This window comes from Alosa sapidissima, chromosome 2, assembly GCF_018492685.1.
Source record: "Alosa sapidissima isolate fAloSap1 chromosome 2, fAloSap1.pri, whole genome shotgun sequence".
NCBI lineage: Eukaryota > Metazoa > Chordata > Actinopteri > Clupeiformes > Clupeidae > Alosa > Alosa sapidissima.
In genome coordinates this window covers 27,361,913-27,379,549 of record NC_055958.1, presented here as the reverse complement: position 1 = coordinate 27,379,549, position 17,637 = coordinate 27,361,913, and the positions used below count along the sequence as shown (strand labels likewise).

The following is a 17,637-nucleotide window of genomic DNA, read 5'->3' as shown; positions in this document are numbered from 1 at the left end:
AATGCAGTGGGGAACTCGGGGAATCTCCTTAGAGAAGGGCACGCCCACACAGCCTAGGCCCTATATGGAAAAGGCGCATCTATAGCCTACATGGAGAGATTTCTACTGTTTTAGGGCCATCTTGTGGAATGTTTAAAAGACGTGTAAATACATAATAATAAAACCATAATATAAACCTTTATGTCCACGGCTTTGCAAACAGTAACGACCTACCTAACATTTACCTGATTTTTGAAAACAGAATTTAACTTTTGATTGAATTTATTGTCAATCAGCATAAGGATAATGTATGTTTATGCAGCCTAACGAAACCTTATATCTATGTACAGGCAATAACATACTTGATGTTATACAAGAAACATAACTGTACACACCGCCGCCGACGACTTGAGCTTCCAAAGAAGCTCTGGTCGCCCTGTCAAGGACGCTTGTCAAAAAAGTCCAGGGAAGCTTTGGCCGCTCTGACGTGACAGCATTTTACGTTCGATCATGTTCTATCTTAATACTTCCGTCTATTCGATTGGTTGCTGGTCGTTGGTCGCTGAACTGCATCATAGCTCATTACCATAAAGCTGACTTTCAACTTTCTGCTTGACGCTCAAGACGCCCAAAACGCGACGCCGACGGATTTGACGCTTCTGGCAGCTGAGAGAAGCTGGCTTCCATTGAAAATGAATGACTTCCTGACTCTTTGGAAGCTCAAGTCGGCGGCGGTGTGTACATAGGCCTACAGTAAGCCGTTAGAATTCGTTGTAATTTTATTTGAATGAAGTTACACTAGGCCTATACTATACTTGTGCATTCAATTAGAACAGTCATTACTAAAATACTTACATCACTTAGCAGGAGCTGTTCTTGCTGCCTATTATAGGCCTACAAAAATGTCAGCATTACCTTTTCTACTTCATTAGGCATACTTCTTAAACTAGTTGATTGTAAATAGTACTATACTGGACAAGTCAAACAATATTCAGCTACCTTTTCCTCGTATTCCTGTTCTGCTTATCAGGAAGACTTATGAGCAGTTCCCTGATTTCCTAAGATATTCAGAGCAATAGCAATGTCAAGTTAACCTAGAGAAATTACAAAAAGGTAGCCCATCGCCGTACCCTTTCCATGAGATTGACGGAATTAATACAGCACCGCCTACTGGCCACAAATATATATGTCTCGAGTTCCTTCCCTACATCCAATGAGCACCAAATTCTGCATATAATCAGTTTACTCTCAGAAAGCATGCATGCATGACCTTCATTTTAGTTCATGTGTACCAGCATGTACTGCAAGTATCAAATGTGTTAATTGTGGGGAAGACGGAAAAAAAAAAGAAATTCAGCTTCATGTTATTAATCTGTATGCACACTTGTCAATGGCTACACTTGAATAATGAAGTTTCCATGTAATCACACTGTATGAGAAATGTGATCTTTCTACACCCTGAAACCAGAGACAAAAGGACAATAAACTTGGGTAAAACGTGTAAAGACGCAGTTTATTTTGTGAATACAGGCTACATGAAATATATACACATTACAAACGGGAGAGCTGTAGGTTGTGTGCTCTCTACACCTTCACAGAAGCCTTACATTACAAAGGGAAACCAGTTCCATGAGACATCGAGTGCAAAAAAAATTAGCAATTCACTTCTGATGTCACGACCGGAACTACATGCGCATACTCGGATACATAAAACGATAGCATAAAGTTAAAGAATGAAACCTAACACCAAAAGTCACAGACCACCACTGATCCTTTCTGGGTAAAGTAACGATCACCACATTATCCTTTCTTTCAGTAATGACCTGTGGTGGACAGAAGGGGGGGGGGGGGGGGGTAAAGAATATTAGTCATACTTAAGCCAACTAAAAGATGCTAATTTGTGATGAAAGTATATTGAGATAAAGCACTTAAGTGGTTAATAGTTTCGTTATACTTACGGGGAGAGTAAGAACGCGAGCGAGAGCGGGATCTGTAAGCCCCTCGGCCATAATAAGGAGATGGGGACTTCCGTCTACTTTAAATTAAAAGGGGAAAAGAAGAACCACAGGATTTAAGCATTGATATAACATACAATTCTATATCTTTGATAAATTATTTTCCAGAGCAATATGGACTGGGATGTTCACACCATGAGATGAGACAAAACATAAGCAAATCAATATTCTCATGCTTTCATCTTACCTATAAGATCTGTAGTATTCTCTATCGTCGTAACGATCATATCCTCGTTCTCGTTCGTACCCACGTTCGTACCCACGATCGCCACGGTCATACTCGCGTGAAGATCGCGAAGAACGAGAAGACGACGACATGCTGGGGGCACCACTGCAGGATGGAACAGGGGATTAATTCAATGCTTTTTCCATGCAAAGTCCAGCTATGCATTTATCAAGACATTACAGTACAGATTGACAAAATAGTTAATAGAAATAACACTATCCCCATTTACATGAATAAATTTAATCTGATTAGAAACGGAATAATGGCTCAATCGGAACATAAATGCCTCATGTAAACACCTCAACCAATCGTATTTGCCCGATGCGACTAAATTTCCAATCGGATCGAGAGAGGTGGTGCACTCCGTTCTGATTATCTGATGAATTGAAAAATTCACCCATGTAAACAAGAACTCTGAGTATATTTCTTCTTTCTGCGCAGGTGTCCCAAACATAATGCACAGTGGCGTAAACACATGGGGCCAATAGGACTTGGAGCTTCTAAATAATTAAATGCTTGTTCCATGTAAATGCAGTTTAAACAGCAATCGGTTTATTTAGCGTTCATGTAAACAGTTTGGTTGAAATCTTTGATTAGATTCATTTTAATCTGATTGAGGAAAACAAATGTGTCCATGTCAATGCGACTAGGGTAACATTATGAACAATCAAAACTCACTATGTGGGCCTTCCCATGTAGATCCCAGGGGTGGGGGTGTGAGGTCTTTTTGTGATTGAGTAGTCAACCCTGATCCTGCGACCATCTAACTCCATTCCATTGGCACGCTCCTTTGCCTGAATAATAACAAGTCAATATTTAGAAAAATAGCACAGCCAGTCAAGGAACTTCTTTGATTTAAAAGAAAAAGCTCTTACTATATGCTGTATCTATTAATATAATAAATACATTTTCAATTCAGTAACTAGCTGCAAGTTCACTCCCACCCCAACAACATCTCACAAGATTGTGATTGACTGATAAGTGCATTAGTCCCTACACCACATGTTTGATCACAGAAAGCAGTCACACCAAAGCAAACAAACAAGCCCAAGTTGTATAAATCCACAGTAAAGTCTCATTACCAAAGCGATTACCTCTCTGGAATCCTCATTGTTCTCAAAGTAGACGAAGGCGAATCCCCTGGAGCGGCGCGACTGCTGGTCGTAGACAATGCTGACATCAGCCAGCGGGCCGTACTTGGAGAACACCTCCCGCAGGTCCCTCTCCGTGGTGTACAGACTCAGACCGAACACGCCAAGGCAGTTGTTTGGGTCAGGGTTGGCCTGAGAGACCACAACGTGGGAGACAAAGATGAATGTGAATGAACTGAGCTCTTCATCATCAGAGAAAATCACAAGCTTTTCACAGTGCAACAATTATCCATACAATAACACTAATGCTGTAGACATTCCCTGTGCTTCCTGTACTAGTGAAGGAATACTTGTGTGTATTTCTGTTTTCTCTTCCATGGAGAGAAAAACCATTCCAGCCCATTATCAGGGCTTATTTTCAGGGCAACACTGAGCTACATGTGCATTTGCATTTTCTCTTCAATGGAATTCAACCCATTATCAGGGAATCTTTTCAGTCATACTTCTAACACTGTGCTACAGGTGGATGAGCCATGAGGTGCATTGGTGAACGGGGTGTGTGTGGAGGTCTTACCCGGAGGTGCATTGGTGAATGGGGGTTTTGGGGATCCCTTACCCGGTTCCCGATGTGGCGCCGGCGGTTGGACATGGGCGAGCGGCTGTGACTGCGGCGTCGGCCATACTCGCGGCTCCCCGAGCGTGAGCGGCGGCGGCGAGAGCGAGAGCCAGAACGAGACCTGCTGTAGTACCGGCGGGAGCTCCGGTGAGAACGAGACCTAAGACAAGGCAGAGAAGAGGGATAAACATACTATGACAACCGCAAACTGATGATCTGATACAATCAAAATTCACAACATTCTCTCACCAAGCTTTCACTTACATTCGAAATTTCTACAAATGTTAAAATTGGCATTTAATGCCACAGCACCATTCCCCATTCGGGTTTTCCCTATTCTCATCTTATAGTGATATCAGGAATTAGGGTTGTTAATGAATAATCGATGATCGATTATTTGTCATTAAGAAATTAGTCGAAACTAACATTTTTAAAACAGCACAAATCTCGGGTGGTGGAAAATCAACGCAACAAGATTCGAGGCTTGCTAAATTGCCATAACGGCACTATGTGTACTCCCGACCTCAGTCCCATCTGAGCGGGTATTTTCAGCTGCCAAAATGACAGTAACCCAATTGTGATTGCGTACACGCCTCACCCCCAAAACATGTAGATATGTTCATTTTTCTAAATAAGAACATATAGACTAACCAACCAGTAACTTTAGGAAATCACAGTTGTTTAATGGTCATGTTTTTATTTTGTTAGCCTACAGGGACCTGTACTACGAAGGGAGCTTAACCTACCCAGATGTAACCCAGGGTTACTTTGTTAAACCGGGGTTGACAAAACCTGGTTATCTTAAGTGGTGTTAATCGGTACTACGACGCTGATTATGAAGTTGATTTGTTGAGCAATTATTATGTCATTATTATGACAAGTTATGAGGGATTAAAACCCACTCTACGACAAAAATCAAATACGTCGGCAGTGAACAAAGCAAGGCAAGGCTGTTGGCAACGTATTGCAGATCAGGTAGCCTAAATGCATAAAACTAAAGTTTTATTTCCACATGTTCTTCAAATATGTGTTACAGAGGATTAATAGCTTGAGGAATGTCTGAAATAGTGTTGTCACGATACCAAAATTATGACTTCGATACGATACCTGCCATAAATATCACGATGCTCGATACTGAAACGATACTACGGCGAAATCCTAAGATATCTGGAAAAGAAAGTACTCATACCTCCTCCAAGTGTATTTAGTAATTTGTGTTGAATTCGGTGCACTTTTGTAGTGTGCAGGTCAATTCTGGGTTCTAAACTCCCTACATAATTATTATTTTTATAGTCAGTAAAATAGTAGGCCTACTTTGTGTGATTAAGTCCTTTATTTTTTGTTATAGTTAATTTACATCGTGTTGTATTTTGCCAATAAAGTAGCTTTAAATAGCCAAACTAGGCTAGATCAAGGTCAGTGTGGAAATTACTGCATGCAAATCACTCAATGCTATGCAGAGGGGGCTAATCTTTAGGCCATCTGATGTACAGTATACAGTAGGCTTCCCTAGGCCTTCCCGTGTTCATGGGATTTCTTTGACAGTTGCAAAGGGAAAAATGTGAGGATAGTCTTCTTTGCGCCCAGTGTACAAGTGCGACGTTCCAACCACTCAGGTCTTCGTCAGATAGGCCTACACCATTACCTGTTGCAATATGTCTGTGTGCATTCCTACATTAGCCTACGTCTATTTCTTTGATAACATGATTTGCTACCACGTAACAATAACCCGCTATTATTATTATTATTATTAGGACTCAACACGCTTTGATGCTGTGGGCTTTAATTAGCGCATTTCGGGTAGCCTATCCTACATCTGGACAATACTTATTGAATAATTTGCAGTCTACATGCCATGACAAATATTACCAGTAGTACTGACCGAACATGAAATAGATTGTTTACAAGTTATGGTAATGTTATTCTGGGGGGAACATTGTGCTTTCATCACGTTGGCACCCTATGATTACAGCTCGTTATGTCTCGTCAAAATTCATTGATGAAGGAAGGTTCGCTTTATCCCAGAGAACCATACTCGTTTCACTTAGGCTAGACTAAAACAGAAGAGAAGAACTTGCCACTAACCATGTAGTCGTGTTTTCTATAGCATATTCGTTAACCTGTCGTTCTTTAAACAAAAATGTTGGGATATGTCCGCGAGGTGTTTAGCCAAGTTCCATGCGTAGCCTACTGCTTTTAAATTACTTTGAAACATATTTCACAAACGGGCCTCTGTATACCTGATGGCTTGCCTTCACTATTCGTGATGTATCCGAAATAGTTGCAGATTTCACTTCACCTTTTGTTTTATCCACAAGGCCGAGGACTGTCGGCAAAGAACTACTGTATGTTGACGTTGGCTGCGCACTCACTCACTCAGAGCTGCCTGCTTGACACGCCCACTTGCCTAGATACGTGCAAGGAGCAGTGAGAGCAGCAGTTCACGCAGACACAGAACTTTAATTTTAATGAAGTATCGATTCTAAAAACGTTGGAAATCGCATCGTTTTTTGCGTGAAGGCATTGTGATACCTTTTTAGTATCGATACACCGTGCAACACTAGTCTGAAATGAGTTGAAATAATTAAATTGCCTATTTTGAGTTCATAGAAATGCCTACAGATGCAACACAATTCAGAAGTGGGCATATAGATTACAGTAATAGGATAATTGAATGTTTAAGTAGCCCCCATTGACTGACTTAAGGCTTCTACATACCTGACGCACCCGACCGGTAGCGCGACAATGTGACGTCAAAATGACGTAGATCTCTCTGGCGCGCCAGGGTTTTGGCCGTGTAGCGCGAGGTAGCGCACCACTCATTTTTTTTCAGACGAGCGCGACAAGGCGGAAACAGGAAGATGGACTAGTTCGAGGGCAAGCGAGTTGCAGTGTTTTGTTACAGTCGTGAATTTTTAATAGTTTGCTGGATAAGTTAACAAAGTTACCAGTGAGAGTTGCAACACATGGAATTAAGAGGAAAGAATAGAAACGATTTATTTTCAAACAAAGGATATCTATTAAGGCCTGAACAAAATCTCTTTTCACTTCAGGAAATTACACAAACTCAGCCAGCTGCTAGCTAGCTAGCTAGCTAACTAAACTGTTTAAATTATTAAAATTTCCCTTGGGATGACTAAAGTACCTATCTATATATCCATCTATCTATCTATCTACCTGTGCACACACCTTGGAAACTACATGATAATGATGATGGTAGTTGTGAATAGTAGCAACCAAAGTCTGAAGTACCATCACAGAGGCTAGCTACTGGTGTTTCTTACTGCAGCTTCTTCTGCTGTGTAAGTAGTTAATGTTAGTCTTTTCACAACAGCGACACCTCTGTTCAGGAGAATATTGCAACTAGTGTTGCGACCACCACGCGCGAGTATAAATGGTTACGGCGCTTCTGTGACGTCACATTGTCACGCTACTGGTCGGGTGCGTCGAGTATGTGGGACGTTTTAGTGTATGCCTAATCCTGTGAACATTTCAGATGCAACACCATTGCCAAATGTACATGGCAGCAGCTGAAAATGAAAACACAAAAACATTATTCAGAATAGTAGGTTTATATAGTTATAACTTGCATTAATATTTCTTAATTATGAAAACATGTAGGCCTAGTATGCTTATAGCCTTCACTTGGCCTCTGTTTTACAGCTAACAAGAAAATGGTGTCTTTGAACACTATTGTAAGGCACCAGAGTGTTTTACAGTAGCAGAGGAGTTGGCCATCGCAAATAATAGTGGAAGGCCGATTATGGAAGGGGTTGAGGGAGGCATTCGGTCGGATTCTGGTGCTGTGGAAATGTGTAGCCTTTATGTGCAGGGTACAGTATTTAATTCAACAAGTTTGTTAAAATGATGATTTTAATTTATTAGGCCTACTGTAGGCTATGTCCGATTTATTTTAAGCTATTCTTGCTCAGAAGTTCCGCATACCGTAGGCTAGGCTAGGCCTATGTCCGATTTATTTTCGGACATACAGTATTCTTGCTCAGATGTTCAGCATCACCGATTAGATGGAAAACATGAATGTCCACGTAAGGGCATTGCTATGACGGGTGACATTAGAGACTTCTGTCTAGATCATCTGACAAAGATAACAAATTCTGATGTTCGGCTGACAATCTTTATCTTCATAGAGAATATATATATATATATATGGCGGTCTCTAAAACCCCTCGCCCTGCGAAGAGAACACCTTGAGATTTGTGCTCCAATGTCATATGGATCATCCAGTTACGCCGACTGTTAGAAATCCCAGTACTTTCCCCCCTGCCAAATTGAGACACGGCCCCTTGCATTCCACCTGCACTAAATTAGGTAATTAACCTCTCTCAGTAGCCTACAGTGGTAGATGGCTCTCAGTTTGCAGTGGCGATACACTCATCCAGCTCGAGTGGGTTGTTGCGTTTGTGAATTTGTAAGTTTACTTTTCCCTTTAATTGTTAGTTAAATGTAGTATTTGTTAAGTATATCAAGTTCCCTGAATGTTATTTTGTGTACTTCGTTTAGAGCTTTAGTGTGCATGCCATATACTCTTGGCATTGTCTTTGTTCTAACCAGGCACATTCAAGCTCATAGGAGCAATGAAGATTTATTTAGTTTATCTAATGTGGTATTCACTTTGCTTAATTATTTCTGTGTTTAGTCATTGCTATTTGCATATTAATGTATTTCCTTTATGATTTTGAAGTTATGATACTGAGATTGCCTTGTTGGTTGTTTGCTTGTAGACACCAACAATAACACTCAAAGAAACCAAAGCTGGAAAATAAATAAGAGTTAACTGGAAAACTGGATTCCCGTGTTTTAATCGACACATCATTCTGGTAGCACCAATCCACACCAGCCAACACTCCTCAATACTTTACACCGACATTGTCTCGAATTGTTAGTGGAGGGGTGGTAGCCTACTTATAAAGGGTGTGGTTAACGGAAACCTCGGGTTAACCAAGAACATAACCTGCTTGGAGCAGGTTTGAGATGCAGCCGTAAATTGCCATGGCAGCATACCTCGGTTAAAACCTATCCACCTTTCGTAATACGGTTTAATCGGGAAGTTACGCCACACGTGATCAAGTTACTCTCGAAGTTACCCAGATAAGCCAGTAACCCTGCTTCGTAGTACAGGCCCCTGGTGTCCAGCCCATTTTTTCAAGGTAGTGTCTTGTTGCATAGCCAACCACTTGCCAATAAGTAGATTTCTGTGGACTATCCAACACAGTTTAAAAGGTTGAATGAAACATGGCATTAGGCCATGTTTTTGTTTTTTATATAGATATAAATAATCCATTTCCCTTTGCCTGTCCAGCCTATTTGAAAGTAGCCTGCAACAGGCTATGTTCCATTGCGCAGCCTTAAGCCACGCAAGCTACAATTGCCAATAAATAAATTGCTGTGACTATCAAATACAGTTTAAAAAGTTAAATGTATAAGGGCACGCCATGTTTTCATTACTGTTATTAATTTTTCTTTGTTTTCCTACAAGTGTCCTTTTTATTTCTTTTACAAGTGTCCTACCTATTTCTTTTTCTTAATTTCATACCTCTCACTGTTTTCATTGTAGACCATGTGATCAACTTTACCACACAGTATAGAAGTAAACCCCCTAATGGACACAGCTCAAATAAAACATTCCCAATCGTGAAGGCAAGGAAGCATAGAAGACGACTAGATAAATTACTATTAAATTCGCTTAGCATCATTAGCATGCTGCACATATTTGTTTAAAACTCTTGTATTGAAGTTGACTGATCATCTCAATACCAATGTTTCCCAAAAGGGCCTGTCCCAAGGAGAACAAGTATTACCTTGAAACTTACTCACATGGGGAAACTGAACAGTCCAATCAGTAGACTATGATTGTTTAAAATATTTCCAAGCTTCAACCAGACAGCTGAATAAAAGAGGTAGAGTTGTAATAAAAATAGTAGACCTAGGCTATAGGCTAATCTACATAAAGTGTGCCGTCATACATATCAGACATTCAGTATTCTCTCTTAATATCAGTAAATGAAATAATACAGATATATTGAAATGTTAGTTAATAAAATGTTACATTTTAACTACCCCCCTCCAAAAAAAGAAAAATCGAGGTTTGTATCAACCGTGGGTCAAAAATCGTGATACAAACCGAATAGTGAGGTTGGTGTATCGTTACAGCTCTAGGAATGACCGCATTCTCGCTCTTAATGTACTTCAACTAACAAGTTAGCAATGACTATTCTACTCATCACAGCTACAGCATGCAACACATTTAAAATAACCACGAGCAATTCTAATCTGCCCAACAACAACAAAAACACATCATGGAATTATCCAAAACTTAAGCGTGAACCAACACTGACCTACAGAACCACCATGACGACAGAGTGAACCAACAATAACTAAATCAGCCTCTGGATTTTGTCAGTAATCAAATTGAAGCTTAGTCAATCTGGGCTGGTGTATAAAAATTACTGTACCCAGACACCTCATAGCTGAAGCAGTGCAAGTACAGGCTAGATAATGGTAAAAACATAACCAAGGTATTTCAATATGCAGGTAGGTCCCTTTTGAAATCTGGAAGCACAAACTTCATTTCCTTCATGAAGAATCCATTAGCCTTAACCTACCATCATAAATCCAACTAAGTGGTTCAGTGAACACTTTCAAGACAACAGAACAATTCTTAACGTTCATTTCCATTTGAGTTGCGTTAACTCACCTGGACCTCGACCTGGAGCGAGAGCGGGATTTAGAGCGGGAGTGGCGGGAGTCCTCCTTGGAGTGGGCAGGGGAGTGTGCTGGCGAGCGGCTGGCAGACTTGCCAGAGCGCCTGGGGCTAACACTCCTAGACGCTGAGCGGGACTCCTGGATTAACCACACCGACATGAAATTAGCCACAGGAACACATGCACAACCCATGATGGGTAAATCAGCTTTATCATGGTTTTTTGCAACTATTTAGTCAAGTTATATCCGTTGGCATTTGCTGAGTGTGTGTTCTCAAAATAGAATTTAAAAACATTGTTACACTTAACAGGTGTTCCATGAGACTAACACTAGTCAAATAGATGTGTTGTGTGCAGAATTAAAAGCCACGGTGTAATTAATGCTAACGTTTTAATTTTATTTATCAATTTTATGGGACTATAGTTACCCTTAGCATTTGTGTGTAAAACAATTTGCATGCACGCATTGGATAAACATACTAATAATTACTTAGCACTGTGATCATATCCCAGATTACTTCTGATCTTAACTTCATTACTTCAAATACATCTTTTCTTCTTTCTTCAAATTTCTGACTTCAATCCTCTTCCCCAATTTCTCACACTGCCCATAGTCTACACAGGAGCTTCTTTCCACCTCATAACAAGCATGCATTCTGAAAATTCAGCTTCACACACTCGAGCTTCAAATTATTCTGATTAAAAACTTCATATTTGACTTCTTCCACATTTGTCTTCTTCCAACTTTAACCTTAACAAAAAGAAAAGGATAAAGAATGTTTTTACTACAGACATTATTGCAACCATAAGACCCCAAATAAACTACAGACATTCAGCCAATAATGCAAATGCACTGCATTTAACAGAGTTGTTAAGCATTGCTGACGCCTTAGTGAACTAGTATTCCTTAAGCCCATGTATCAGATGTTTTGCTGTTGTCCTATTGCTTCCGTGCATGTAGAGTTGGCCACTGGGGAGCAATGTAAGGTTAAACAAATTGCAACATAAAACGCGATATGTACACAAAAATCAGAAGGAAAAATGTCATACCACAATTGATTTACTGACATGTGTGCGCGACAGGCTGGCCTGTGTTAGCTTTAACGTTACCAGCTCAGCTTACTTAGCCAACTGGAATGATATAATGTAACGTAGCCTAGATAACGATTAGACTAGCAGGATAGAGAAAAATCCAGTACGAAACGATAGAATGACATCATTTTCTCCCACTTTTAATGTTAACATTAGACTCTTCTTGCACGGGGATACTGCTTATCCAGGACGTTGGGAATTATTCAATTGGCGGTAACGTTAAGCGTCGTCGACTGGGGAGTTTTGTCGTCACGTTCATACAAACTATTAACAAAACAAATGGCCAAAATATCTAAATTTCGGCGTTTCTTGCCTCCAAAGTGACATTCGACGTTGTAATACAAATGTGAGTGTATACGACCTAGCAAATCTATGCGAGGCCGACGGGGATGATGGCACGCGAAACGAAGAAACGTTAGCTTCCTTTGGCTAGTCATGGCTAGCCAACAATAGGAGAGCCATATTTCGCGACAAGCGTAAGCATTTTGCTCTGCGACGAACATTTACTTTTTTTGCAATTACTCGGACAAAAACCAATACAATCCGACGCAGTAAATCTCAGGTAACCAACACAACCCATCATTAATTTCCAAACGGCAATATTTCAGCTTCATTTCGACACATAACTCTATGGCCTGTGAACAGTCGTTGATCACAGATTATGTTAACATTACAACCACGCTAATGTTAGCCATTTTAACTAGCATAAATCGTTAGCTTCTCCGTCGCGAATGAATAACGTCAACTGTGTTTTTGACATAGATGTAAGATCGTGGGGGAAATACATTAACGGCGTTATATTACTTTTAAATCAGTTTTTTAAGCACACGTACCCGACCGACGAATTCCTTTTCGTTGTCACTCATTTTGGCAGTTGCTCTTTCGTAAGTCTTCTCAAGTAGCCTCAAGTTGCGCCAAGGTCGCGTGTGCTGCAATCTAGCTTGGGCTTTTCTACTAGGGAGAGCTCGCTCGATCTCTGTGATTCTATTGGTCAGTGAGTATAATGGAGCCAGGCGACTCCTACAGGACCACTTATGAATAGACGGAAAGTTACTAGACCTACTACTGTACAACACTACTACGCTCATTTTTACAGTCGTGCAAAAATGTATGATTTATATATAAAGAATAACTAAACACTGAAGTTTTCAACCTTATAATAAGCATAACTATGTAGTATACTTTCAATACCACCACTATTGTATTGAAATAACCAAGGTCCACCAAGATTTTCTAATCATAGCTCGATGCGGACACCTGCTGGTCAAACTTGTCACACCATAAGATAGGCAGATTTGCCATTTTTACATTAAAAGTTCATTGTTAAAAGTTCCTGTACAAGTGTAGAATTTACAACTACAAGCACAAATCGCCTACAATACCTGGCAATAACCCTGAATAGCTTTTCAACATTTTCAGTATCGATGGGTAGCCTACCATGGGTACCTCAGCCCAAAGCCTTCAGTAGGCCTAGAGGTCAACAGCGGGTAGCAACATATGGGAAAATACAATGCTTTTCCCCCAAACACTAAAATCTTTCATTATAAGAAGAAGGGTCGTTGGTGTGGTTACTTAGAATAAGGGATACCACAACTTTGCCCTTCTTTGCAGACTAGTAAAGATGGGTAAAGTGCAAAGTATCACCAAAGCCAATTTAATAACAAGGCCAAATCTATTTGTTACTTTAATACCACGATTACGATTCTAAGCACAAGCAGCTGTGTGTCAACTAACTCAACGCTCCCACACGTCACACAATAGCGTGTACGCGAGACCCTTTGCTCATTGAGTGTCTTTGCACATTGCCCATTATTTAAATTAGGGCCCCAATTGTTGAGGAGCAGAGCCGACTTATCGGGTAGTTAGTATGATAGTTATCAACAATCACAAAGAGCAGATATTCAAGGTAACAAGAGCACTCCCTCTCTGTTATCAACTTAACTTTTCATCAGACCACTTTATTTTGCTCCTGGCTCAGCCAAAACATTCAAAGACAAAATCTTCAAAAACATGCACTCCTCATATCATTCCACCCTGCTGTGGCATTGTAAAATCAACATGGTTCTGACAGTGTGTTCCTGTGAGGGTCATCTGTAGGCAGGACGATGTGGACAGCCCTGAAACAATTAAAGAAAAAAAGATATTTTGAGTTGTTTTTAAATAATCCCACAAGAGGCAAGCTTTTACACACACGCACACACAAACACACCTGCACGTGTGCACGCACACACAAACACACACACACACACACATTGAGAAGATATAGAATTATAGGCTAGTTATTACTTGTAGATTGACATATGTTGTCTGGAGGGGGTGCAAGATTGTATACAATGTACTGTAGCAGACATGATGATTATATAACCCCCCCCCCCCCCCCCAACTTTTCACGGAATTCACCTGAACGATTTGCTGATCGACCTTTTTTACAAAATCATGAAATGACAAATTCCAACTTCCACTATCCAGTGTCACAAAAATGAATGAGGCCCATGATTAATTTTTTTTTGGTGCAAGCAGCTTAAAAAAGCTGAGAGGGAACACAAGAATGAAATGAGATTTAGGATGCCAGCCATTGTGATCTGCTTTTAGTTTTCTTGATGTTTTATTTACTTTATTTTTATTTTAAATATGCTATAAGACTTTATTTTTGTTCAGTTTTGTTTTAGTTCATACATAGCGCTATTTCATGAAGATTTTGACATCATGCTGATTCTTTGGTCCTGCTATTTGTTCCTCACATACCTTTCTCTGTACCTGTCCATCAACTTCCTTCACAGCTTGCTCGCACTGGACAGTGGAAAGAAAAAACCAACAAAAATTCGTAGGAAAAGATGCAGGAGAGGAATGTCCTGGCTTTCAATGACCCTCTGCAAGAGCACTCACTAACGACCTGAGAGCACAGAAAACTGGGGAGCGCATCATCAGAGGTTTGTCAAACATAGCTTTTCCTACTAGATCATACAAAACTGCTTTGAAGAAAGTATACAGCACAAAGAAACAGCCTCATTCTGGCTTTGTTAAGGTTTTATGTAATGTTCGCAAATACAAAAACAGGGTGGACTAGTTCTTTAAAGCAACACAGTGCAGGTCTTTTACCTTAAAATAATGCCTTCAAACTCATTCTGGTGCGACAGTGGAGAATGATGTCTCTGAGATTGCCAGTGTACGCTTGGGACGCATGATGTTGCACAATGTGATGTTGACTGGGTAGGATAATGACCCTTTTAGTCAGTTTTTGACAAACTGGGTACTGGGTTGCGCCAAGGTCGCGTGTGCTGCAATCTAGCTTGGGCTTTTCTACTAGGGAGAGCTCGCTCGATCTCTGTGATTTTATTGGTCAGTGAGTATAATGGAGCCAGGCGACTCCTACAGGACCACTTATGAATAGACGGAAAGTTACTAGACCTACTACTGTACAACACTACTACGCTCATTTTTACAGTCGTGCAAAAATGTATGATTTATATATAAAGAATAACTAAACACTGAAGTTTTCAACCTTATAATAAGCATAACTATGTAGTATACTTTCAATACCACCACTATTGTATTGAAATAACCAAGGTCCACCAAGATTTTCTAATCATAGCTCGATGCGGATACCTGCTGGTCAAACTTGTCACACCATAAGATAGGCAGATTTGCCATTTTTACATTAAAAGTTCATTGTTAAAAGTTCCTGTATAAGTGTAGAATTTACAACTACAAGCACAAATCGCCTACAATACCTGGCAATAACCCTGAATAGCTTTTCAATATTTTCAGTATCGATGGGTAGTCTACCATGGGTACTTCGGCCCAAAGCCTTCAGTAGGCCTAGAGGTCAACGCCAGGTAGCAACATATGGGAAAATACAATGCTTTTCCCCCAAACACTAAAATCTTTCATCATAAGAAGAAGGGTCGTTGGTGTGGTTACTTAGAATAAGGGATACCACAACTTTGCCCTTCTTTGCAGACTAGGAAAGATGGGCAAAGTGCAAAGTATCACCAAAGCCAATTTAATAACAAATCTATTTGTTACTTTACCACGATTACGATTCTAAGCACAAGCAGCTGTGTGTCAACTAACTCAACGCTCCCACACGTCACACAATAGCGTGTACACGAGACCCTTTGCTCATTGAGTGTCTTTGCACATTGCCCATTATTTAAATTAGGGCCCCAATTGTTGAGGAGCAGAGCTGACTTATCGGGTAGTTAGTATGATAGTTATCAACAATCACAAAGAGCAGATATTCAAGGTAACAAGAGCACTCCCTCTCTGTTATCAACTTTACTTTTCATCAGACCACTTTATTTTGCTCCTGGCTCAGCCAAAACATTCAAAGTCAAAATCTTCAAAAACATGCACTCCTCATATCATTCCACCCTGCTGTGGCATTGTAAAATCAACATGGTTTTGACAGTGTGTTCCTGTGAGGGTCATCTGTAGGCAGGACGATGTGGACAGCCCTGAAACAATTAAAGAAAAAAATATCTTTTGAGTTGTTTTTAAATAATCCCACAAGAGGCAAGCTTTTACACACACGCACACACAAACACACATGCACGTGTGCACGCACACACACACATTGAGAAGATATAGAATTATAGGCTAGTTATTACTTGTAGATTGACATATGTTGTCTGGGGTGGGGGCGGGGTCCAAGATTGTATACAATGTAGCAGACATGGTGATTATATACCCCCCCCCAACTTTTCACGGAATTCACTGAACAATTTGCTGATCGACCTTTTTTACAAAATTATGAAATGACAAATTCCAGCTTCCACTAGTGTCAGTGTCAGAAAACAGTGCACAGGGAAGAAAACAATGACTCACAAAAATGAATGAGGCCCATGATTACATTTTTCCTGGTGCAAGCAGCTTAACAAAGCCGAGGGAACACAAGAATGAAATGAGATTTAGGATGCCAGCCATTGTGATCTGCTTTTAGTGTTCTTGTTGTTTTATTTACCTTATTTTTATTTTAAATATGCTATAAGACTTTATTTTTGTTCAGTTTTGTTTTAGTTCATACATAGCGCTATTTCATGAAGATTTTGACATCATGCTGATTCTTTGGTCCTGCTATTTGTTCCTCACATACCTTTCTCTGTACCTGTCCATCAACTTCCTTCACAGCTTGCTCGCACTGGACAGTGGAAAGAAAAAAACAACAAAAATTTGTAGGAAAAGATGCAGGAGAGGAATGTCCTGGCTTTCAATGACCCTCTGCAAGAGCACTCACTAACGACCTGAGAGCACAGAAAACTGGGGAGCGCATCATCAGAGGTTTGTCAAACATGGCTTTTCCTACTAGATCATACAAAACTGCTTTGAAGAAAGTATACAGCACAAAGAAACAGCCTCATTCTGGCTTTGTTAAGGTTTTATGTAATGTTCGCAAATACAAAAACAGGGTGCACTAGTTCTTTAAAGCAACACAGTGCAGGTCTTTTACCTTAAAATAATGCCTTCAAACTCATTCTGGTGCGACAGTGACTTATAAGCACTTGACAGACTTGCTCCTATGAAAACGCGAACTGTTTCATTTGTGCACTCTGCTCCTTGGTTTACACCTGAACTTATTAAGCATATGAAATCCTTGGGCCGACACCTGGAGCGGCTGTCAAAAAAGACTGGTCTTAATGTACACAAAGACATGTATTCTGAACACCTGCATCAGTATAAAAACGCACTCTGTGTTGCAAAAACATCATACTATGCAAAGATAATCAGTGAAGGACAAGGAAACACCAGGGCTCTCTTTTCTACTGTTAATGGTCTCCTTAAGCCACCTGATAACATCATCCACCAGGAACTCTCTGATGAACGCTGCTCCGCCTTCCTGAACTTTTTCAATACCAAAATTGAGGCAATCCACCAACAATTAGAATGTTCCATTACT

At 40.2% G+C, this 17,637-nt stretch overlaps 1 protein-coding gene and 1 long non-coding RNA gene across 13 annotated transcripts; both read right to left on the bottom strand.

Moving 5' to 3' along the window:
* Positions 1–1,471: 1,471 nt before the first annotated feature.
* tra2b (transformer 2 beta homolog) lies at positions 1,472–12,728 on the bottom strand. Of its 12 annotated transcripts, none has more exons than XM_042066848.1 (8): positions 12,575–12,728; positions 10,643–10,788; positions 3,886–4,087; positions 3,303–3,503; positions 2,899–3,014; positions 2,182–2,325; positions 1,938–2,014; positions 1,472–1,802 (listed from the first exon to the last, which is right to left on the bottom strand). In XM_042066848.1, exons 1-8 carry the CDS (start codon positions 12,605–12,607, stop codon positions 1,792–1,794), a joined length of 930 nt encoding a protein of 309 aa, XP_041922782.1. In that variant the 5' UTR covers positions 12,608–12,728; the 3' UTR covers positions 1,472–1,791. The 12 variants fall into 12 exon arrangements, with proteins under 12 accessions (XP_041922782.1, XP_041922783.1, XP_041922788.1 ...); XM_042066849.1 differs by having other exon boundaries at positions 3,315–3,503; XM_042066854.1 differs by having other exon boundaries at positions 3,928–4,087.
* A 942-nt stretch (positions 12,729–13,670) lies between these two features.
* LOC121686808 lies at positions 13,671–14,924 on the bottom strand. Its single transcript, XR_006024302.1, has 3 exons — positions 14,841–14,924; positions 14,487–14,531; positions 13,671–13,858 (listed from the first exon to the last, which is right to left on the bottom strand). It is a non-coding gene; the product is annotated as an uncharacterized LOC121686808 (long non-coding RNA).
* Between the last annotated feature and the right edge of the window lie 2,713 nt (positions 14,925–17,637).